The sequence below is a fragment of the Myotis lucifugus genome, unplaced genomic scaffold, assembly GCF_000147115.1.
Source record: "Myotis lucifugus unplaced genomic scaffold, Myoluc2.0 scaffold_204, whole genome shotgun sequence".
Lineage (NCBI taxonomy): Eukaryota > Metazoa > Chordata > Mammalia > Chiroptera > Vespertilionidae > Myotis > Myotis lucifugus.
This window is the reverse complement of record NW_005871252.1, coordinates 1,727,626-1,751,799: the sequence shown is the minus strand read 5'-3', so window position 1 is coordinate 1,751,799 and position 24,174 is coordinate 1,727,626. Positions and strand designations below refer to the sequence as shown.

Here is a 24,174-nt window from a genome sequence, read left to right as displayed (position 1 = left end):
TCTTTCTTGTTGTGTGTGTTTTTGTTTTTGTTTTTTTGTATGGTGAGTCTTCTATGAAAAACATCAGTTTTGTCACCAATATCCATCATCAAAACATTCTGGCAAATAAAGAAGCCCATTTCCCTTTAATATTTATAGCATACACCAGGATTGCAACACTTGCAGGCATGGGCAATCACACAGATGGGGGAAGTGGGGTGAGCCCATCTCAAGGTGTTAGCCCCTAACTGATGCCACTTGATTGTTGCTGGTACCTTATACCTCGATTATTTGTTCCCTCCCATAAGAAGCTGGCTATCTGAATTTTTATGTGGACCAGTTTTTAAATTTTGGCAACTGATTCAAAAATTTAAAACTCTGTACTAATCCAAGAATATATTATGGGCCAGATGCAGTTTGTGGACTGCCATTTTTATGACTTCAGGTATAAAGCAATACCTGGAATATAAATAAGTAAATAACTAATGAAGTTAATGGGGCCCTTCCCTGAACTTACCAGTTTTCTGTGGCATTTTAAGACTGCTTTAAGTTCATGTTGACCCATCTCTGAAGCTGAGAGGTCAAGGTTTCCCTTGCATATACAATGAAACAGTGGACAGTCAAAAGCAAGGGGGCAGGTGGGATTATGAAGTGGTCCAAAGGGTAAAGGTCTATTTCCCTTCTAGCTCCATCATTTTAATAACATCATAACTCATTAGAGGAAAGCCAGGCACATCCTATTTACTTCATAGGGCATAAATAGCACATCTCAATAGAAACATGGAAGCCATTACCTAGTTCTGCCATGGACACAGTTGGAGAAGTCTCTCCATTGGTGAAGGAACAGTAGGGAAAGAAGCCTGATGCTGGTGTGTAGTCACATATTGGTTCTGGTTTGATTCCATTGATATCAAGACCTGACTGGTCTGGGGAAGGCTGTATGTCCAGGTAGAAGCTGCTGACGGCAGAGTCTGCCTTGCTCCCCTCAGGGGTGTGCCCGTCGATGTAGTTGCTGAGGTCGTCGTGTAGTTCCGTCAGCCCGTTGGCCGAGATGTTGTAGGTTGGAGTCAGCGGCTCGGCCTCTCCGGGCTGCTGCTGGTGGTCTCGCTGCTGCTGCTGCATCCGGTGTTTCTGCACTTCTGCGTATAAGCTGTCTCTCTGCTTCTTCGACATTCGGCCAAATTTTACAGCTGGAAGACACAAGCCAAACCACACCATATACAATGTGCTTTTCTTCACTCTCATCTCCGGCACGCTTTAGGGGTTCCTTTGAAGTCTCAGACAATCTCAATCAAAACCCACATAACCGCAAAATAAGGATATGATCCAACAGTCCCACCCCACACCCACAACAGCAAAGACACATCCCAGAGGAACGAAGGACGAGTAGGTAGGAGAGACCTGGGGCAATGACCACTCATGGTTTCCTGCTGTCATAAGACCCTATGCTCAGTGGGAGCCACTGGTATGTGACTGAGTGGATTTGTTCACTCCCCACTCATGTGGCTGGGCTGGACCACCTCTCTCTCTTCACGGTGTTCAGATTAATGTACAGACTCAGAGGTACATCGAGGCACAAGCAGTCATACCTCCATTTTCATTCATTCCACTATTCTGAACACTCAAATGAGTTCCTTCCCGATCAAACAGCTGAACCTGCAGCTTCACTGAGAGACCTAAACAGACTGGAGGAGGCCTTTGCGATTCCCTGAATCACATCTCTGAGTCTACCGAAGAAGCCCCTCCCCTACACTGGGTCATGGTGGCCCTTGTAAAATGCTTGGACCCACATTTAAATGACACTTTCTACTGTTCTTATTTTGCCTCAAGTAAAAGGAGTATCAGAATTCTGGAAAGGGCAAACCCTGTGTAAGATCCCTCCCCGTCAGACAAATTTGTGTTCTCGACACTTCTACTTGGGAGGTTCCGTATTTAAAGTGGAGCAATGATTGAAATAACTCTCCAGTTCATTTGGAATCCCAAATGATTTCTCCTGAAACACCGATATATCTGAGGGAAACACCCTACGATTTCCTGGTCTGAGCTCTCCCACTAACCCATTTATTTTTCAGCTCAACCCTGCCTATGTGGATTAAGCCTCTGCTAGAGGGATTAAAATGTCCTAATTGTGGTTAAATTGATACCTGATGGGGTGGGTGAATTCAACTACTTAACCATCATCATAATTCGGTGAGTCTGTGGGAAAGAGGCAGGATAAATGGATATGAAGTTGGGAACCAGGGCCACCATCTGTTGGATTCTTTTTCCACCAAGGAGAACACTCACTGTCCTTTTGCAGAGAGGGAACGAGTGAGCTTGATACTGGTCAATTTCTGGGTTCTAGGACTGAAGGAACGAACTTGGGTGGGGCTGGTTAGATAGCATGTAGGCTGATGTGGGCTCTGAATGTCAGACCTAAATTTGCATAAGCTCTCACTCAAATTCACTCTAAGCCCACAACAACGTGCACTCTCACTTCTATAAAACCTCCGGGAGGCATACTGAAGGCATTTTACTAGTATTTCTGTGTGGCAGAATCTGTGTTCTAGAACACCCAAGGGGATTGATACCATAGGTGAAACTTGTTCTGTGTACTCTGAATGGTGTTTTAACGTCTGCTTGGATATTAACAACAGTAATCACACCATCCTGTAGGTGAAATGAAAAGATCAGCTATTGAGAAAATGCACACACAGCTTGTGATTTTAACTTACAAGTTCCTAAAAGATGAGCCCAACTTTGAGGATGAAATCTGCAGAGCTGCATACCACAGGAGTTTCTGAGAATACGGTGTAAGTTCTGGGACTTGCATATTCTGATGGCAACAACTTTGTTTTTGTTTTTATATATTCTAAGAGGCCACCCTGTGCCCCTCTATGGGAGGTTATCACCACTTGTGCCTGGGCAGGTCCACAGACCCCAAGAACATCTGATTATGGGAAGACAGGCTTTCAGAAGGCCTGCCCAGCATCCTGAAGTACTTTTCCACAGGCTGGAAGAGATGTTTCCTTCAAAGGGATCTCTTAAGAGAGCCAGCCAGTATACTCGGAAAAGTCCTGAAAAATGTACCCGCTGTACTTTCTGCCCAGTTTCCTTATATAAGAATAACTGCCTTGAAATCTGGTGTTGATTATTCAGTGCACTTAAGATAGTTTTCCAGGAAGATCTTGAAATGTTCTGCAACTGAGTGGTAGATGGTCTCTATTTCTTAAAATAGCTTCTTTTAATGAAAAGAACATTTGTCATCGAGCCACATTTTGCACTATTTTCACACATTCTGCATGTACAAATATTTGACTTTGGCATGTGATTCAAAATATGCAGTTAGCATAAAAGCCAATTCAACCCAATAAATTCACTAGTGTAAAGCATGTAACAATTAGCTCTCACCTCTGTGTTTCCTTCTGGGGAAAATGCCTGTAGGAGGTATATTTATTAAGGCCCTCAGATGACAATAACCTTTGATCAATTCATCCACCTGTAATATCTTCAGCATAAAAAAATCCGAAGGTGTTCTGACCACACTTTCCAAGCACCATGCCATCAGCCAGCCAGCTGACTGGATGGATTATGGGAGAGGAAATAACTGCCGTGAAACCCACAAAACCGCCAGGAGTGGGAGGGCATATTTTGGCAGATCTGGGTCCGGGTTTTGGAAGGCACTTTCATAACCCCATGTCACCACCCTACAATTCAAGCTGAGTGCTCACCATCTCGAGACATCCCTACAGCAAGGCATTTCTGTAATCGACAGTGTTGGCAGCGGTTTCTACTGGTTCGATCAATCAAACAGTTCTTCTGACGAGGACAGGAGTAGGTGGCATTGCTTTGCTGACTTCTCCTGAAAAAGCCCTGTGATTCGGTTATAAAATATAAAACAGGTTAGTGTCAGTTTGAGCTGTCTGATACTAAAGGCAGTATACTAAGAACTGAGCGGCATTAATATTTAATGAGAATTAAACTTGTAGCGGAATCATCCAGGAGGCCATTAATGAAATTAAAGTCACTTCTTTTTCCTTGAGTAAAATTGATCCCCGGAGTCCAATCCTCCATCCCTTACACAGGCAAAACTTTCTTGAACTCCAGCAGACGGTTGCCAGGCACTGTTCCTGGCTTCTGATGGCCAAAGCAATGTGTTGATGTAACAGCACAAAGACACTTTTATTTAACCTTTATCTCCTATATATGTTTTAGTAGAGTAAACACAAAACACTTCTCTGGATGTCCAGAGACAGGGAAAAATGCATCCTTACTGTAACCCAGGGAAGCTGCAATCCTCCTGCAGGTTGGTAATCTCTACTAACCCACTGAAATTCACCACGCTTTAGGTGTCTTGCATTCCCCAAGTCAGAATCTACTGGCCCAAGAAGTTAAAGATGCTTGGACAAATTATTTTGGCAGATCAATCAGATTGGGAATACTCAACACTGACAATTTGAAAATACCACATAACCTTTACGATTTAACAAATCCAATCTGATGTTCATCAAGTTCCACTTATTTGTTAAGCACTGTGTTGGAGATGAGAGGGTATACAAAAACGCGTAGGGAACTGCTGACTTCAAGGATTTCATTCATTCACTCACGAATTTTTGCTAACTTCTTGAGTTGGATCCTTAATAGCTCATTAATTTTCAGTATTTATTCTTAAAAGCTGCAAGGTTTCCTTTTAGTTATGTTTTAGTAGCAACCCACAAGTTTTGCCCTGTAGTATTTTCATTATCATTCCATTGAAAACATGCCTTAATTTTAAATAGAGTTCTTTAATCCATATGTTATTTAGAAGCACAGTTCTTAATATCCAATGATATGGGTGGTTTGGGGTTATCTTTTTATTGTTGAGTTATCTCTCAGTGGGTTTGAAGTGCTCTGAAGAAAGAGCAGGAACCAGAGTCAATTCTATGAAGCAGAGCCATGAAGTGTACAAGAGTATTATCATCCTCAGATCTTTAAGGGTTAAGATAGATGATGCCAACCAAGGGGACACCAGTGGGGTGAGTGCCACTGGAGGGGAGAAATAAATCCTGAAGAACTGGCAGAGTGGCGGGCAGGTTGGAAAGGATATACTCTCTCACCTAAAGATTTTTCTGGACGGCAACTTAGCAGTTGTATCAAAATCCTTAAAAATGACCTCTCTCTTGAACCAATAATTGCTTTTTTAGGGAGTATATTCTTTTTTTAAAAAATATGTATTTTATTGATTTTTTTTACAGAGAGGAAGGGAGAGGGATAGAGAGTTAGAAAAATCGATCAGCTGCCTCCTGCAATCAAGGTACATGCCCTTGACCAGAATCGAACCTGGGACCCTTAGTCCGCAGGCCAATGCTGTATCCACTGAACCAAACCAGTTAGGGCTAGGGAGTATATTCTAAAAGGATGTTAAGAACAGTACAAATATTTATCTGCAAGGATGTCCATCACAGCACTATCTGTAATATAAAAAATTTACAAGGATGCTAAATGTCCAACATTAATGAATTGGAAGAATCATATTGGATATCCACACATTCAGCAACCATTAAAAATGGAATTTCAGAAATATAATTATCGACACAAAAAGGTATCAAAATATACTGCTAAATTTAAAAGAACAGCTAAAGATTAAAGACAATATAATCCAATTTTTAAAAAAAGAATCCATATATTTAACATAGAAGAAACTGGGAAATTATGCCCCCAAATGAAAAGATTTGGCACCGGGTGGTGAGGCCACAGGTGATTTTCATTTTCTTTCTGCTTATCTGTGCTTTCTGATTTTTCTATAATGTGCAGGTGGAAGGTATGTGAGGCACTCGGGAAAAATAGTCTAGTACACCTGCTTCCTTTTGTGATGGCTGGGGGACTATGTGGCTTAAGTCAATGGATATGGTGATATGAACTCAATTCCTTCCTTTTGGAAGCCAACTTGGGATGAGAGGGAGGGAGCAGGGTGCTGACAGCTCATCTCCTCTCTGCCAAGCTGCTCACTAACCTCAACGTGGGCAAGGCTTGTCTCTCTGTTGTACTTTAAACCTTCCTTATATCAAGTCTGGCCTCTTCTGTGAAGCAATTTCTCTTTTCTCAAAATATCTAAAGCTGTGGGTTGTTTTTTATTTCCTCTGTGAAGAGGAAGTGAGAAGAAGGAAAGCTTTCTTTGGGGCTTAATGGTGAGAATTCAAGAAAATATAAATGGTAACAGAAGCAGATAATCCTTAGAAAGAGATACCAAGAGGCCAGCTGTCTAGGTATTCAGTTTAGTCTGAGATGCAATCTCTGTCAAAGCTAAAAGGTATTTTTTTTTGGAGATTGTACCACCATGCAGACCCTCTGTGTCTGAATCTATCACTGCAAATGTCTAGGGTCAGGAATTATTTGCTTTTCCTTTAGTTGAGGCTGAATTTTGCTTGCTTGACAATGTTCCATTTTATCCTATGATCCATTTTATTCTATGATCACTAAATATGGAGAATGTCTAAGTGATCTCTTTGTTTTCTTCAAATGGAAGCATTAGTTGTGGGTTGCCAAGCTAACAATCAATATTTAGTCTGTACACCAAATCATAGCATCTGCCACCTTTCTTTCTAGGGTCTTTTCTACCTTTAGTATTTCTTCTCAGGATCATATACAATTTCTCTGCTTTCTTCAAAAACCTGAAACCTAGAATTAGATACAGCTCTTGAATAATGACTGAGTCATTAACAAAACGGATGCTACTTTTTCGTTTTCATGTATTAAACTCAAGTTAACATCGACCACCACTAATAAAGTTCCAGAATGTTAGCACAGAAGCCATATATAACCACCAGTTTGCTCTGCTATAAGGCAACTCTGAGAGGGCATGATGAAGAAGGAGGAGGAGGAGGAGGAGGAGGAGGAGAAGGAGGAAGAGGAGGAGGAGGAGGAGGGGCTAGGGACAGCAAGTGAGCAAATAGACACCCTGCTCTTCACAGCACCATTTTTGTTCACTAAGCCAGTTGAGCAAGTGCCTAGAGTAGCAGAACTAAGAACTAGAGAAGAGATCTTTCTTTTGGACTAAGTCAACAGTCATGGTCACAGGAGAGCTATAAAATACTAGATAGGAAGGGTCAAGTGGGATTATAAAGTATGAGCCCTGAAGGGAGAGAAGAAAAAGGTTAACCTCTGTGACACAGATAAACACCCAACTTTGCATGTCAGACAGAATGAGGACTTGGTCTTCCTTCTTTTTCCCCCACCTTCAACTCTTCTTTTCAGCATTCTTTGGGGTTTCTCAGAGGTTTAAGGATTTAAGAAGTTAAACTAATAAAATATGTAAAGCTAATGAACATGTAAGAGGGAGAAAGATTAGAAGAGTGAGAAGGGTGGAAAGATGGTAGGTATCTTTCTACCTAAACGTAGATGTATGCTCATAAATGTAGAAGCAGGATCTTGACTGACTGGGGGGGCAATTCTGGAGAGGGTTTCACTGAGAAATGAGTGAGCTGAGACATTAGTTCTAGGGTTTGGGGAGTTTGAGGCCACACAGAGAACAGGGACAATACAAGCCAGTGCATGGAGTTTTGGGTGGAATGGAGGAAGTATGTAGAAAGAGCAGAAAAAGTGCTGAAGCTGTGAGTTAGTTGGGAAAGATATTAAGCACATGATTTTGGAGTTTTATTTCTAAAAGATGAGCTATGAATTATTTCATTAGCCTTTTCTTAAAAGTTCATTCTTTACAGATGTCAAAATACATGGAGATGTTCCATTATAAACATATTGAGCTTGAGCAGAGAGCCACCATGATGAATTTCAAGGTAACACAGCTCCTTGGTGTGACGGTGGCACACTACTCCCACCTAGTGGCAGCAAACTAACATGCATTTATTGCAAAGAGTAAATTAGAAAACAGGCTTTTAGAGGGAGTTGAGAAATGGTCAGTTTAGTAGTTCTCAAAAAGCCATGGAATCACCATGGAGCTTCTAAACAAATACTCTATAGCTCTACTGAACCAGAACTTTTGGAGATGTAGTCCAGGCATACATATTACTTTAAACAATATGAAATTGTCATTTTTGTAGGTCAAAAGAGCAGAAATGTCAATTTAAAACTTTTAAAATTGAATGTACTGGGGTGACACTAGTTAATAAAATTATATAGGTTTCAGAGGTACATCATCTATATAATGTATTGTGTGTTCACCATCCCAAGTCAAGTCTCCCTCCATCACTATTTACCCCCTCTTTGCCCTCTCCTACCTCCCCAACCCCTATCCCTCTGGTAATCACCATACTATTATCTGCCTATTAAGTATCCTTTTCTTTTTGCTTCATCCCTTCACTGTTTTCACCCAGCCCCTCACCCCACTCTCTGCTGACAGCTGTCAGTCTGTTTTCTGTATTTATAAGTCTGTTTCTATTTTGTTTGTTAGTTTATTCTGTACATTAGATGAAACATATAAGTGAAATCATATGAAAAAAAAAATAAACAAATGGCCTGGCTGGGTAGCTCAGTTGGTTAGAGCGTTGTCCTGATATGCCAAGGCTGCAAGTTCAATCCTCTGGTCAGGCACATAAAAGAATCAACCAATGAATGCATAAATAAGTGGAACAACAAATCGATGTTTCTCTCTCTCAAATCAATAAATAAAAATATAAAAAAATTGGACTACATCAAACTAGAAAGATTTTGTACAGCAAAGGTAACCATAAACAAGATGAAAAGATAGCCCACTAAATGGGAGAATATATTTGCTAATGATACATCTGATAAGGGGTTAATATCCAAAATTTATAAAGAACTTATAAAACTTAACACCAAATAACCCCCCAAGCAATCCAATTAAAAATGTACAAAGGACTTGAATAGACACTTCTCCAAAGAAGACATCCAGATGGCCAAGAGACATGCAAAAATGCTCAATATCACTAATCATCAGAAAAATGCAAAGTAAGACCACACTGAGATATCATCTCACGCCTGTCAGAATGGCTGTCATCGATAAGTCTACAAAAAAAAATGCTGGCAAGGATGTGGAGAAAAGGGAACTCTGCACTGTTGGTGGAAATGCAGACTGGTGCAGCCACTGTGGAAAGCAGTATGGAGTTTCCTCAAAAATTAAAAATGGAACTGCCTTATGACCCAGAAATGTCAATTTTGAATGGTAAATATTTTAACAAGCTTCCTAGAAGATCTGCTGTATTACTTTTTGCAGAACACAGATCTACTCTAGTTTTCTGATTTTGCAGGTAACAAAAATGAGGCCCAGAATGGTAAGTGACTTGTTCAAGGTTGTCCCACAACAGGTAATAGTCAGTACTGGGATCAGACTCTAGTGTCCTAAATCTTAGTGCAGTGCCCACTCACGTCAGTGTGTCTCCATGTGTTGGGCTAATAAAATTAATGTCACACAGCCTTGATTTGCTCACGCACAGCCTCCCTGCACACCAACTTTTTGTCTCCATTTCCACTGTGTCAAGGAGAACTCTCCAGTGATTCCTCATTCATTTCACCTAGCTTTCTAAGTGCTTCTCATTGAGTTTTATTTCCGATTTTGGCCCTTTATTTCATTCTCTGGAGAATTCTATTTTTTTTTAACGATATGGCACTATTCAGCAATCCCACTACAGTGGAGCTCTCCAGGACCAGGGCAGAGGCAAGGGTGTGTGGGAAAAGGCTCATACCAGGTTGCAAGAGCATAATGTTAAAATTTTATGAGCCGGTTGTTAAACATAATCATTATTATAAATCAACTTTTTAAAAATTATTATTTTGCTATTATCCATGTTCTGGAGGCTATTTACATCAATGCTATTTGAATGGTGGCAATACTACATAATGGTGTGTTACTGTGCATCGCTTCCCTGCTCTGTAGTCAGTGAGATTACATGTTGGGAGGCTTAACATTGACCTCATGGTGGTAATATTTATACCACAGCAATTGGCAAATGCTCAAATCTGGCTTGATGTATTGTTTTGCTTACTAGCTAGTTTTGAAACATGACAAATAATATGATAACAGTGTGGGTTAAATGTAAAAGTCTGTCATATCTGCAGCCATCACATTTTAAATAGTGCACAAAAATTGAGGAAACAAGTTTCAAGTACTTAAAAGCTATTATCTGATTCAGTGAAGAAGTTGCTCACGTCATCACGGATGAATGAATGAAGTTCCAAAATGTCATCCTTGTTTCACTTTCCTCTTATTCATTAACGTAAATAAAATAAATCAACCAACATTCGTGTTGGCACTCCAGTCTTTCGCCAACTGCAACTACCGGTGTGGATGTAAGAGTTCAGCAAAAATAAGTGAGACCATTCAGTGGGAATCATTTGTATGAAGTTCATAAATAAAGAGTAGTGTAGATTTTACTCTTTGTAAATCATGTGAAATTATATCTGTGAAATATACTACAGTTATGTACAGACATACAGACACTGTTTTACAGAGAGCTGGCTGTTAAAAACTGACCAGCTCATGACTGGATTGAGCCCAGCCCTTGCTGGTCCCCAGCTTCCCATCAGGCTGTCTGAATGGTCCTCCCTACTCTGGATAGGAATTTACCCAAAGTGGTGGGCTGGCTTTCATAGCTCCAGCCTCCTCCCTTTCCAGAATCTCTAGGTGAATAGTTTTATCTTCCTTCCAGGACAGAATATATCCCGATCCACTCCCCCTTTCCCAGCCTTGTCTCTTCCCGTGTTTTCTTGCTTGTTCAGTGAAGGGCACCACCTTCACCCCAGTTACTCATGGCAGAAAATAGTCATCATTTCATCCCTGCTTCCTCCACACTCACGTCCACACAGTCACCAAATTAGGCTATTTCTTGCCACCTTCATATTTCTCAAATTTATCTATTTCTATCTGTCGTTATTGCAATTTTCTCAAGTTTCCTTACCTATTTTCCCCTTAATTGGTTATTATACAGCCTCCCAACTGGTCTCTCTGTTCACGCCTTCCAATTCATTTTTGCACAGTCACTTAAGATCTCTTTCTAAAAACTGTGAACCTGATCAAGTCACTTCCCTGCTTATTAGCCCTCCATGGCTCCCTACTGATGACCAGGCTATGACCACCTGTCCAGGCAACTATCTCCTATAGTCAATCCTCTTCTCAAAAACCACACTTTGGCCAAGCCTAAACTACTGTGTTCACAGTTCCTCAAAGGACAACCCCCCCTCAACCCCAACACACACACACACACACACACACACACGCACACGCACACGCACACGCACACCCACACGCACACCCACACGCACACACGAGTGCATACTTCCTGGAAAGCTCTTTTCTCTCTGGATTCACTTTCTCTGACCTTGCCTCTCCCAAGGCTGTTGGAAGAGCCCCTCCCATATGTATCCTTATAGCGCTGTAGGTATCCCCCTCATATCCCTTAATTCACTGTATTCCTAATCTGCCACCCTCACTGACTGCCTTGTTGTTTGTTTGTTTCCAACAGCTAACCTGGGACTTAGAGAAATCAACAAATACTTGCTGAATACACATCTAGAGGAAAAAAATGATGGTAGGAATAAAAACAGCAGTGACAATCAGATGCTGAGCACCTATTACGTATCAGGCACCATGTGGGATTCTTGGCAAACACTGTTAATTTGCAAGTCACAACAACTCTGCAAAGTAAGTATTTTTATACCTGTTTTACAATTAAGAAAATTAAAGTGCAGAGAGGTTAAGACATGTGTCCAAAATCACACAGCTGCTAAGGGGAGGAGCCAGGATTTGAATTCCTGAACCCTGGGCATTTTATTCCAAAGGCTATACACTTCTTACTACACCACCTCGAGGCAAAAAAAGCCTTGAGGCAAACATGTAGGCCAGACCTAACAAAAACAGATAAACAACAAAACAAAACAAACCAACAAAAAATGCTTTTCAGTTCTGTAATTAAAGTTCATATAATGGCTCAGACACAAGGTGAGGAAGATGTATGAAGTTCAACAGGTTATTGATTACATATATATATATAGCTAGTAAAACACTTTTATTTGCAAGATCTACTTAATAAAAAGCTTTGAAACATACATGGCATTTCCTATTGCGGTGACTAATAGTTTTGCCCCATACTGTGGGTTGGCTGGACACAGAATGGGGAGTGTGGTTAAGGAGGTCCTCCGGGGTCTTGCCCTAGAGGGCTCCCCTCCTGCCTGGGGCTCCTTCTCAGTGAGGCACAGGCTGAAATGCTGATCTGATGTTTGGTCTTTTGACAATTTTCACTTAATGAATTGATTCCTACAGTTCATTAACATACCCACTTCCACTCTGTATACACATATGTCTTAATTAGCTGCTCATTGGCTGTTTAATTACAAGAAAACAGCTGACAGCTGCCTTGCTGAATTCTAATGGCAGACGCTTTGGAGCGGCTACACATTTGCTTTTGACAACCAAGATTTATTCATAACTTTATGATTTATTATGAATGCTTGCATGCCTGCCTGAATTATTGTATTTTCCAATACAAGTAAAAATCCAGAATTTGGGGAATGTTGAAGTGGGTGTATGTTTCCCTCTCATGGATTTCTGAGGCTGAGAAGAATGGAGAAGCCTGTATGTAAAGGCATGCACTATGTTAAGATTTTATTTATCTTGGAAACTTTCTGTTGAGAATGTTCAGAAGTGTGGGGATGAGAAAGAAGAAATATCTTTGGATAAACAGGGCAGAAAGCTAATTATCTGGATAAAGGAAAAAAGACTATTCTTGTCAACTTTATTGAGGGGTAAAGAGAGGACATGCATTGATTAAAATTAGGAAGAGAAACAGAAGAAAGGAAAAAAATTAAAAGGGGGGGGGGCGGGCAGGAATAACAGTCTCCAAGAAAGTAAATAAAGAAGGAAATTTGTTCTTTAGAAAAGAACAGGCAACTTCATTAGCAAAACACTTTCATTGTGGTAGTTCCCTCCAATCACAGGGTAGGGCCAGTGAGGGAGTGTTCATTTCCTCTAATCACTGGGGCAGGGACAGGAGGGCGTGTTCAATTCCTTCAATCACAAGGCAGGCCAGGAGGGTGTGTTCAATTCCTCCAATCACGGGGAAGGGACAGGGAGATTGTGGTTATTTCCTCCAATCATGTGTGAGTCCTACACTCATACATCTGACAGCAATAAATCACAGAAACACAGATCTCTTGAACTATTTCTCATTCAATAATGACTAGCCTCCTTGTAGAATTGTATGTACAAATGATCTCTGATTAAAGCTGACCTCATGTGTCATATTTGGTAAGTGTAGATGTCTGCTTTGCCATATGGTGATCTTCTATACTCAGATCCAGTCCAAGCGAACACATTCAACAACAGTGATTCATAAGCAGGCATGAGGGGCTGTAGTCTGAGCCAGACACTAAGTTAGAGCCCTACCTATAACAAGGCCACAAATCCAGCGTTTTTTATAAGTTGAGGAAAGGACTCAACTACTGATACATGATTAAGACCTAAACAAAGAAAAAAAATCCAAATCATTTTTATGTAATTCGGGGTTTTAACACATCCTACCACTTGTGCATTTCATCATAGGACTGGAAGATTGAGCTAAGCAAAAAATTTTTTAAATGTATTTTATTGATTTTTACAGAGAGGAAGGGAGAGGGATAGAGAGTTAGAAACATCGATCAGCTGCCTCCTGCACACTCCCACTGGGTATGTGCCCACAATCAAGGTACATGCCCTTGACTGGAATCGAACCTGGGACGCTGGAGTCCGCAGGCCGATGCTCTATCCACTGAGCCAAACCAGTCAGGGCCAAAATTTTTTTATTATCACCTGTATATAGCAGAACTGAAACTCTGATGTCACAGTATGCAATAATAGCCAAGTCCAATTTTCATTTTAAATGGCTAGCTCTAATAGTGCAGCCCAGCTGTTATAAAACAGTACAATAAAATGTTTGAACATGAATGCATCAATGCTGGAAAGTGGACAAAACTGGCTGAAGACTAGTGACATTTCACAACTGAAATAAAAATATTAGAATCCTGTTAAAAACAATTGGGGCCTAAAAGGAACATTTATGGACATTGGTTTTTAACCTAATACATAAAAAGCTCCAGAAATTGCTTTAGCTCTTTCAGGAATAAATAATGTATAATTATACAATCTAGATATCTTTCTATTGTTAATTTCAAGTCATATATTTGTTAATGCTAAGAAAGTATTCCGAATTCTCCTGTTACTGGGTAAAAGAGGAGTTTTAGCATGACATCTTAAATGTATTATGATAAACAAATGCTAGTCTAAGACTTATCAAGAGCAAAGGGTCTTAAATGTAATCAGAAATCAATTCACTAATTCCAATACTCAATTGTACATTAGCATCTGAAATGTTCCAGTGGAAACTGTAGAGCCTGGCTGGTGTGGCTCAGTGCTTGAACCAGGAGGTCATGGTTCAATTCCTGGTCAGGGCACATGCCCAGGTTGCGGGCTTGATCCCCAGTATGAGATGTGCAGGAAGCAGCTGATTGATGATTCTCTCTGATCATTGTTATTTCTATGTCTCTCTTTCCCCTTCCCTTCCTCTCTGAAATCAACAAAAATATACCTTAAAAAATAGAAACTGTAGAGCCAAAAAGTCTGTAAGAAAACAGATTAAAAAATTGTGTTGTTTTTGTTTTTGTTTTTTTATCTTGAAATAAATATTTTATCATCATCATCCGAGCAGCCACTGTATGTAATGAAGCTAGGAACTGAAGTTGAATGATAAATAGGACAATTTTTCAAAAGAAAACCTCAACTAATGGTCATTTTTCTATAAACACTTCTGCATTTTTATTCACTTTGTGAACTTTAACCCTCACATCGACAGCCTCTCATTTTCTTTCTGGCCTTTTCCTCTGCCTGCATGTTCCATGGTCTGGCCCCAGCTCCCTGGCAGGTCTACCCCAACTTACCTTACACCCCTCCTAGTGTTCACCCAGGGCCGGGACTAAATTCTGTTCCAAGAGCTCAGAAATGTCTTTACCGACAGAACTAAGTTTGCAGGCCTGGATTCTACATTCTTCTGAAATGAAACATGCAGGGCTTGAGCGGGGCTAGCACACCGTTTCCTCATTATTTCAAAAGAACAACTAAAATACTTTTAAAATAAAAACCTTAGCATAATGGAGCCCTTAAAATTTTTGGAATGGTGTACCTGCCCATCCTTAGCTTACACTACACACAGAAAGTGACCCCTCACTCTAGTCAAACTGGGTTATATATTGTCCCTAAAATACAACCAAGACATCTCCATCGGTAGGCTCTTGCTGCCTCATGGATATGTCTCCTCGAGTTATATTACAGACTGTGGTCTTACTCTGGTATTTAGTTCTTGCTTTGCTATTTAGCTTTTCCTATGCTGGCCTCCTCTCTAACAACTAGACCAGTGATGGCGAACCTATGACACGCGTGTCAGAGGTGACATGCGAACTCATTTTTTTGGTTGATTTTTCTTTGTTAAATGCCATTTAAATATATGAAATAAATATCAAAAATATAAGTCTTTGTTTTACTATGGTTGCAAATATCAAAAAATTTCTATATGTGACACGGCACCAGAGTTAAGTTAGGGTTTTTCAAAATGCTGACACGCCGAGCTCAAAAGGTTCGCCATCACTGAACTAGACTGTAAACTGCTTGATGGAAGGATTAGGCCTTCTGTGTCTCTGGATCCCTTACAACACTTATAAAGCGCCTGGTCCCAAGATGGGTGCTCATATGTTTGCTGTTTTTATTGGCAGAGTCTACATAACAAATCACAAATGGTCATAAAAATCGGGACTGGACCCATAGATAACCTGAAAGAGCATCTGACTATCCAGAACAGCATTATGCAGGCATAAGGAGTGTGGCCAGGAATGATAACAACAGCCAGCCCCTACTGAGTGCTTGTTATGTGCTGGGCACTTTTTGAAGTGCTTTACCAAAATGCACGTGATAACTCTATGAAGTTAACTATAATTGCTATCCTCATTTCACAGATGGGGAAACAGGCACAGAGAGGTTGGGTAGCTGCTCAAACTGGGAAAAAGCAGAGCTGAGATTCAAACCTAGGCAGTCTGGTTCCTGAGTCAGAGCACAAGCATGACTCAAAACTGTCTCTCTGCAGGTAGGCCAGGGACCAGGAGAGAGTGAGCAGGGAATAACCGGGAACTAGGGAAAGAGCTACCAAAACGTCCACTGTTTTCGCTGTTCGTGGGCAATGCTTACCTGGGCCAATATATGATAAATCATTTCAGCAATTAACCAGGTTCTCTGGTTTCTTGTGGTTTCAATTTTAAATGCAATTTAAAATACATTAAATTGCATTTAAATGATTAGCTCTGAAAATGACTGAGTCATTTTTCCCCTCTCATTAGATATCTAGATACCTAATATCTATTTATATATTTATATATCTAATTATAATTTTTCCTTATGTCTAATGACACTAGCACAGAGATAAATTATTTACAATTTGTCATAAAGTAACCACCTCCACCTGGTTAGAACATGGTAAATCATTAACCTCAATGGCAAAAGCAGAGGCTCCTGACTTCACCACAACTAGAAATAAAAACATTAGTTATAGCAGAGAGAAACTATTCTGCAGAGTAAACAGTATGTGCATCTGATATAAACACGTACAATTGTATGGGTCCCAGGCTGGGCACAGGCCCAATCTGTTAATAAAGTTAAGTTCTAATTGTTTGTTTCTGTGACTTTGAACAGAAGAACACAGATAACCAAAAACCACTTTGGCATTGAGTCCGTATATTGGTATGGACAAGATCTGAAAGGGTCATCTAGAAAAGTGACAACCGTGACATAATAGCTGCCTGTTGTTTTTCTATTGCTTTTATTTCTGTCATAAACATTGGGGTAAAAAGAAAACACACAGTGTCGATGCCTATGTAAACACAGTGGTCCTCAGAGAGTCAATTCACTTTTACAGAATCATAGGAAGTAGCCCCCACCCCCAGACTCCATTCACAGGAAGTAGCCCCCACCCCCAGACTCCATTCTTAGACACTCACTTCAGTTTGCTACATAAAACCACATGTGGTATTACTGACAGACTCGGGGGGGGGGGGGGATCAGGTTCCTGGGCAGAATGAAGATACTCAGAGTGGTTAATACCTAGGAACCTGTCCACTTAAGAAAACACCCATGTGGCAGGCAGTACACAAAAGTCGCCATTGGGTGGAACTCCAGGTGTGGGAGGACTACTGTCTCCATATCCTTCATCCAGAAAGGCCATGTCATCTTTAGCCGGGAAGGTGTGAGCACAGAGTGGATGAGGGTGAGTTGTTACACCTGCCCAGCCATGTCAGCCAGATTAACTCTGAAAGTCAATCAGGCGGCTACTGTCACAGGCAGATCCCTCTCTGAGATGGCAGAGGCCAGGCAGTCGGTTTCATTTTGTTTTATTTCAACTCATTAATTCATTTTGAGGGAGGGAAGATGGAGGGAGTAAAAGGGCATAACTTTTTTTGTTGATAATCCAGAACCCTGAGGCTTTGAGTGTTACCACAGAGATGAATAATTCAAACTCCCCTTTAAGTAGCAGGACCCCTATTCTTAAAAGGCTGGCAATTTTTAAAAAGATTATTGTGTTCGGCGGTGTGCAGAAATCTCAAGCTTCATCAAGATGGGCTCAATATGAAGCATTTGTATGCGTACAAAGTGGCAAATGTTACGATGATTAACAGTAAAACAAAGACTTAAGGAAATTACAAGGCAAATTTTCCTGCTGTCTTTCAGTAGTTATTTGTGTCTGCAGGTGATTTTGAATTTTATGACACTGTATTTTTCTAATTTCTCTAAAGGAGAGCTAACCAAATTCGTGGATTTTATTTTTTGCCTCAGCTTCAAAATGCCTTAGGGCTAAATCAGGCTTGGTTCAGTGGCAATCGAAGGTCTCAGAGCCTTCAGCATGTTTAAATAGCTGCTCTTCTGTTTATTTTGCACTGTTTTATCCTGTAAGCTGTCTCAAGGCTCTTCCAATATAAGCAGGAGGATTTAGATCTCAATAAATTGAAATTTGAATAACAGAGGCAATCTGGGTTTGGGGGTCTTGGAAGATTAGGATAACCATCTCTATTTCCCATTGCCATATTGTGCACGTTCTGTACATATTACCCTGAAATCAGCATCAGTCAAAATTAAAATATTAACAACAGCAATAAGAATGATAATGTTTAGATTTAAATTGCGCTTTTCAGTTTATAAGGACTTTTATTTACAGTTTTTCATTCTGTTCTTAGAATAGTTTTAAAAGACAGGAAGAATAGGTGTTATGCCCACTTTATAGATGAAGAAACTGAGTCACTAAAATATTAAAACATGCACAAAACTATATGGACAAGTGGTGGCAACAGGGCCAGAACTCAGTTCTTTCCAACAGCCTTGCCATAATTTGGCCAGCTGTGTCAACATCTGTGTGCCAACAATAAGACTTTCAATCATATTTTGATTGAATTTATTGCAAATGTCTTCTTATAAAGCTAATAACAGGGACATTATAGAAGTCTAATGTTATCTCTTTTTTAAAAAGATAACCAAAGCGATTATTCATCAGATCAATCAATTCTGGGATTGGAAGTGACAAGAAAGCAATGCTCAAATACCTTTCTCTAGCCTCCTCTTAACTTGATGGAAGCCATAAAAAACATGTAACTTTTTTTACATGTAATTTAACACCAAAATATTCTGTCCTGTCATTTCTCATCACTCAAAATTCCCAGGAGTTGAATTGTTAGACACAGTAGAAATAAAAACCAAGAATTTCAAAGATACAGTCTAACATTAATAGACACAACAACAACAATTAAAAAGGCTTACCTTGCAGCCTTCACATGTAATGACACCATAATGGATTCCTGATGATTTGTCTCCACAGATCTTGCATGGAATAATTTCAATTTGAGCTGCAATAGAAGCACGCAACCAGTTAATTACATTTTCTTTTAAACACCTTATAAAAGCGTTCCCAGATCAGCATTTGTATAGTGAAAACTAATAACCTGCTAAACATTATACTGCATTAACTATTCATTGCTGAACTGTGAGGGTCCCCCTAGAGCCCTGGACTAAATTATGGCTGCTCGTTATATAATAGCTTTCGGGTTATTAAAATGGGTCATTTGAGAAGGTGTTTAAGGACCCACAAGAAGGCTGGAATCAGCATTTCAAAGCCTTCCAGAACCCGAGAGTTCGCAGTTTAGGCCTCAGAGCAAAGCAGATACTAGAATGTTTCCTCCGATCTCATTTTCCATCATTATTTTTAAAAGGTCATAAATCTGTCTTGGCTGAGCACTGTAGCTCGACTGGTCGAGAAAAATATGCTCCAAAAAGTCAAGACTACTTAGGAAAATGATTCAATTCCAAATATTCATGTTACTTATGATGGCAAGTTAAGAATTCCTTACTCATCCTTTTTTAATTAACACAGTTGCCATGTGTTAAAAATGAGTCCATTTGTGTACGATCAAAACCTTTCAACCATAAAGATAATATCCTATCTGGTTTTAATAATGGTGAGTCCTGACAAATAGAATAAGTAGCCTCTAAGTTCTTTACTTTGGAAATTGATTTCCTGGTACAGCACTCTTGTGTTTCTATCCAACTGATTACTTAAAGATGCCTCATGCTTTAAAACATATATATATATATATATATATAAAACACCAAAGTTCTCAAATATGACAACATACATTTCTAAGCAAACACATTATATCTTGAGCAGAGCTGGACATAGCATAATTAAGGATTAAAAAATAACCTATGGATAAAATAATTAGGCAAGACAAAGTACTTGGATCAATTATGAAATAAAATTTGTATATGAAAAAAAAGAGACCCACACTGAGGTGTTTATACAGGATGGCAGTGTTCACCAGTCTACCTGGAATGTTCCATTAAGGTAGGTTTATTTTCCATGGTTTTCATGACTGGATATCATATCAGATTATCTACAAGTCACACACACAAACACAAAGGCCAAGTGCCCAAGAGTATTTCATTTTCATATAGCTCCTATCTGGCCCCATGCCTTACACAAAGCAATGATGTAAGTTACGCGATATAAGTAACATATTTACACACAGCCCACTTTTTCTCCCAATGTAATCCCATATCCTGGGATAATTTCCACAACACTTACTTTGAATTTCATGTGATGTTGTATTCAACAATGACAGCACACATGAAATTCTTGGATTTAACCTCATTATAAAGCACGTGTGCCTGCTAACTTCCTTTCAAGGGAACTAGTACAAGTACTGACCAGGGAGTGCAAGCTAATCAGAGAGTCCTTTTCCTATGAGTCGCTTTTAGTGTTGAGATACTGAGTTTTATTGTCCAGAGTTAGAGATGGTTCAAAATATCATGTCCAATATATTTTCCATAATCCTGAAGCTTTCTAAAACCCAATAACGCTGTCTTTGTACACTGTCAAATATGTCTATTTGTGAGTTATACAACTTAATACGTTATAAGGTTTCATTTAACAAAAATGATCACCTCCAAGTCTGCCTCCTTATCCTTAGCACCTAGGAAAATTCTCTATGAAATCTGAAACCTAATAATGTTTCACATTTGTGGTCCCTCCAATATTCTAATACAGTCGAGGCAAAGTTTTGTGCTACAGATTGTCTGCAACTGGAGACGAGGTAGCTAACGGCCAACGTTTTTCAGGGACTCACAAAAGCCAAGGGGTAGCTGAAAGGTGATATCAGGTGAGAGTTATTGCTTGGGTTTTCCCATCTGAATTAACTCGTCTATAATGAGAACCTGCCTCCCCGACCCTGACCCCTAAGGAATCGAATAATTAGGCAACACAAAATACTTGGATCATCTATTAAACAAAATTTATACGTGGAATAAAGAAGACTGGCACCAAGCTGCTTCTGTGAATGTCTCACCTCAATCTATACTCACAGAAATTAGACATAGGCAAACCTGGTTAGGCCCTGTGGGTTCAAGTCAGCATCAAAATTATCTGATGCAATTAAAGCAGCACTAGTGCTAAACAGGCTTTTCAAGCGTTATCCTGATTCCATCTTAACAATGGAGAGATCAACACATCTAGTTAGTCCTTTATAAGCTACTAGTGGCCCGTGTGCGAGGTGCTCGCCGCCGCTTGCCCCACCGCTGCTCATAGCTCTCCCTACTTGTAGCTCGCTGCCCTGCCCTCCTGATGATCCGTCATTACACGTCACGGCGTAACAACCATTTGCATATTACCTCTTTATTATATAGGATGAAGGCCCTGGGCAGGCCCTATTGGGAACACTGAGTAAAACTGTGCCTGGATCAAATGGAAAATGGCATATTTCTGTTGAGTGGGCCTGGATTCTTAGTGGATTACTCATCAGAAGTGAAATGATGACCTTTAAGCCAATGATCAAAATGCCTGCTAATGGCTGCTGTGATCCTGCCAGTGATACAGAGGGGTCTGCTCGGGATAGGAGTGCCACTCTGGCCCAGCACTCTCACCATTGGAATGGCTCATGGTCTAGCTAGGGGGAGGGTGGGTCCTTGTTAGCTTGAGTCAGGCTCTCAAACTCTTGGTCTTCAGTCTTGTTTCAGTGCCTGGGCCTGGGGCCCAGAAATCAGGATTTTAAAAAGATTCCCAGGTGATTCTAATGTGCAGCCAAGGTTGAGAACCACTGCCCTAGGCCCTTTTGAGCTCGGCGTGTCAGCATTTTGAAAAACCCCAACTTAACTCTGGTGCCATGTCACATATAGAAATTTTTTGATATTTGCAACCATAGTAAAACAAAGACTTATATTTTTGATATTTATTTTATATATTTAAATGCCATTTAGCAAAGATAAATCAACCAAAAAAATGAGGTGACATAGGTGACACACGTGTCATAGGTTCGCCATCACTGGCCTAGGGTCTTCCAGATCTGGAGGACATTCAAGCTAAGATATATTTCACAAGATTTATGGAGGCCAGTGAGTCATCTATACTCACTGTAGATGACTTGTATTTTCAAGCAGGAGGCCATCTGTCAGCCACTTTGTTTGTGCTTATTTCCAGTGGGCAATGTGGGCCAAAGAATCAGAATTTGTTAGAACAGGCTTCACTAGGAAGCTCGTGGTAATTACGGTAATGGGAAGGTTCTCCAAAGCAAGGTTCAGGGGTTCTGGCTGGTCCAACCAAACTATTCCACTAGCCTACCTCCTGGGGAGCAATCTTATCTCAGAAGACAATTTCAGTTACAAGTGCTCTTTAAGAAATGACTGAAATACACCTGCTCCGAAGAGTAAACTCGCTGAATGTGATCTGATCACACATGTTGATATTTCCAGAAAGCAAACATTTGCAGATTGGAGCAGGGCACTCAGCCTCCCATTTAATCTAACAATGCACAAAAGCCGCCCCCTCCGCCTTTTAGTCAATTTACAGAATTCAACAGTAACACTGAGAATAAAAAAAAAAAATGTAGTCATTGACTTGCACATTTTTCAAAAGGAAGGCAGTTCAGTTTCATAAATTTTAGTTTTCAGTCCAATAAGAGGGAAAAGGCAAAAAACCCCTTGCCCTTTGCTGTCCATCCCTCAGGCTTTTCCATTTTCCAACAGGCAGTCTTGTGTCTTTTCAAAATAATCTTCTTTTAACACAAATTATGAGTCTTGGCCCATAGATATACTGCACGCATTAACTCAGCCAGCATTTCAAAGGATGAGTTCTGTCAGACACCACTCCTGTCACAAGTATATTGATTAAATTAGCCCACATACATATTCATCTCAGCAAAGAGGTTTATTGTGTAGGGGAATATCTGAAGCAAGAAGCACACAGATAATCATGAATTGGCTTAACAATGAACAATCTTGCTATGAAAAATTCTCATTTGCCTATATTTTCAGCTCTATTGCCTAAATAATTTGCTCTCTCATGCGCCCTGAGTAATTCAAGCAGGCGCTCCACACCTGCAGAGGCAAATTTCTGCAGTTTCAAGGACCTGACAACAAGCGGCAGCGGGGCGTCAGGAAATCCGACAATGCACGTGTGCTAATTAGCCAAGTGGTCCTTGGGCTGGGCTGTCATTGAGCCTTGGATGTACTTCCACACAGTCTGCTTTTTTACTTTTAATTATAAAAGGGACAAGAACACGGGTACTGGCATTCTTAACACCTCATTTATTTCTCAGGACCTATTGTGGGATATATCTTGGTCTTGAGAAAAATGTCTGTTTTCCCAAAGAATTAAAAAAAAATACAATAGTATGAGTTATACCCATCACTTCACTCTCGATAAATAGTGAACATGTATTTGTGTTTATAATGCAAGGCATTGTTGCATTTACTTCAACAATCCTATGAGGTTGGTGGTATCATTATCATCATCATGACCATCTACATTTTTTAAGTGAGAAGACAAATTCAGAGAGGCTAAATAACTTGTCCAAAGTCAGAATGCTAGGAAGAGCTAAGACTGAAATTTGGGCACATTTTGTCCTTCTGTCTAACTAAAAATTTAGGGCTCCCACCCGGCCAGTGCAGTTCAGTGTGGTTGAGCTTTGACTTATGAACCAAGAGGTCATGGTTTGATTTCCAGTCAGGGCACAAGCCTGGGTTGCAGGTTCGATCCCCAGCCCAATCAATGATTCTCTCTCATCTTTGGTATTTTTCTCTTTCTCTCCCTCTCCCTTCTCCTCTGAAATCAATAAAAATATATTTTTAGAAAGTATTTTATTTAAAAAAAATGTAGGGTTCCCCCTTCTCACCATTCTGCACTGCCAAGATCCAATCTCTCCAGTAACAAACATCAGGAGATTACTGCGCTTGGCATGCAACCATTACCAAGGATCAAAAGACATGTTCTAAGTAATTTGGTTAAACTTACATACTATTTCGAACTGATATCAAGATGTCTTTCTGGGAGTTACCTGACTAGTTTAAAACTGGAAGTAATCATCAACCTTCTAAGTCATTCTTCTCCATTTTACAAAATTCCAAGTAGTTTTTGAACTTAAGGTGACTGATACCAAGTTTTAACAATTTTTAAGGCTGGGAAAGTTACTTAACCTCTCTGAACCTCAGTTTCATTTGTGGAGATTCAATGATATGATATATAAATGACACAGCACATAAACGATTATTATATATGCATATATATATAGTATATATATTCTATATATATGCACATCACGCAGTTCTTAGAAATTGTTGGCACTCAACACACAGTCATTATTATTATTGTTATTGTTGATAAGAAATCCTGCCTTATAGCGAAATGAAATTATTTTCTGCAGTCCGTAAGCTCTTTCCAA

The 24,174-nt window shown here is 40.0% G+C and overlaps 1 protein-coding gene across 4 annotated transcripts in view; it reads right to left on the bottom strand.

The window, feature by feature from the left end:
* The window catches only part of RORA (RAR related orphan receptor A), a 67,102-nt gene that overhangs the window by 16,739 nt on the left and 26,189 nt on the right, over positions 1 to 24,174 (bottom strand). For all 4 annotated transcript variants that reach the window (XM_023761254.1, XM_023761251.1, XM_014463276.2 and 1 more), the window contains exons 2-4: positions 18,728 to 18,813; positions 3,690 to 3,831; positions 774 to 1,169 (exon numbers count right to left, since the gene is read on the bottom strand). In XM_023761254.1, coding sequence (XP_023617022.1) covers positions 774 to 1,169; positions 3,690 to 3,831; positions 18,728 to 18,813 — 624 coding nt within the window. The remainder of the gene's footprint in view (positions 1 to 773; positions 1,170 to 3,689; positions 3,832 to 18,727; positions 18,814 to 24,174) is intronic.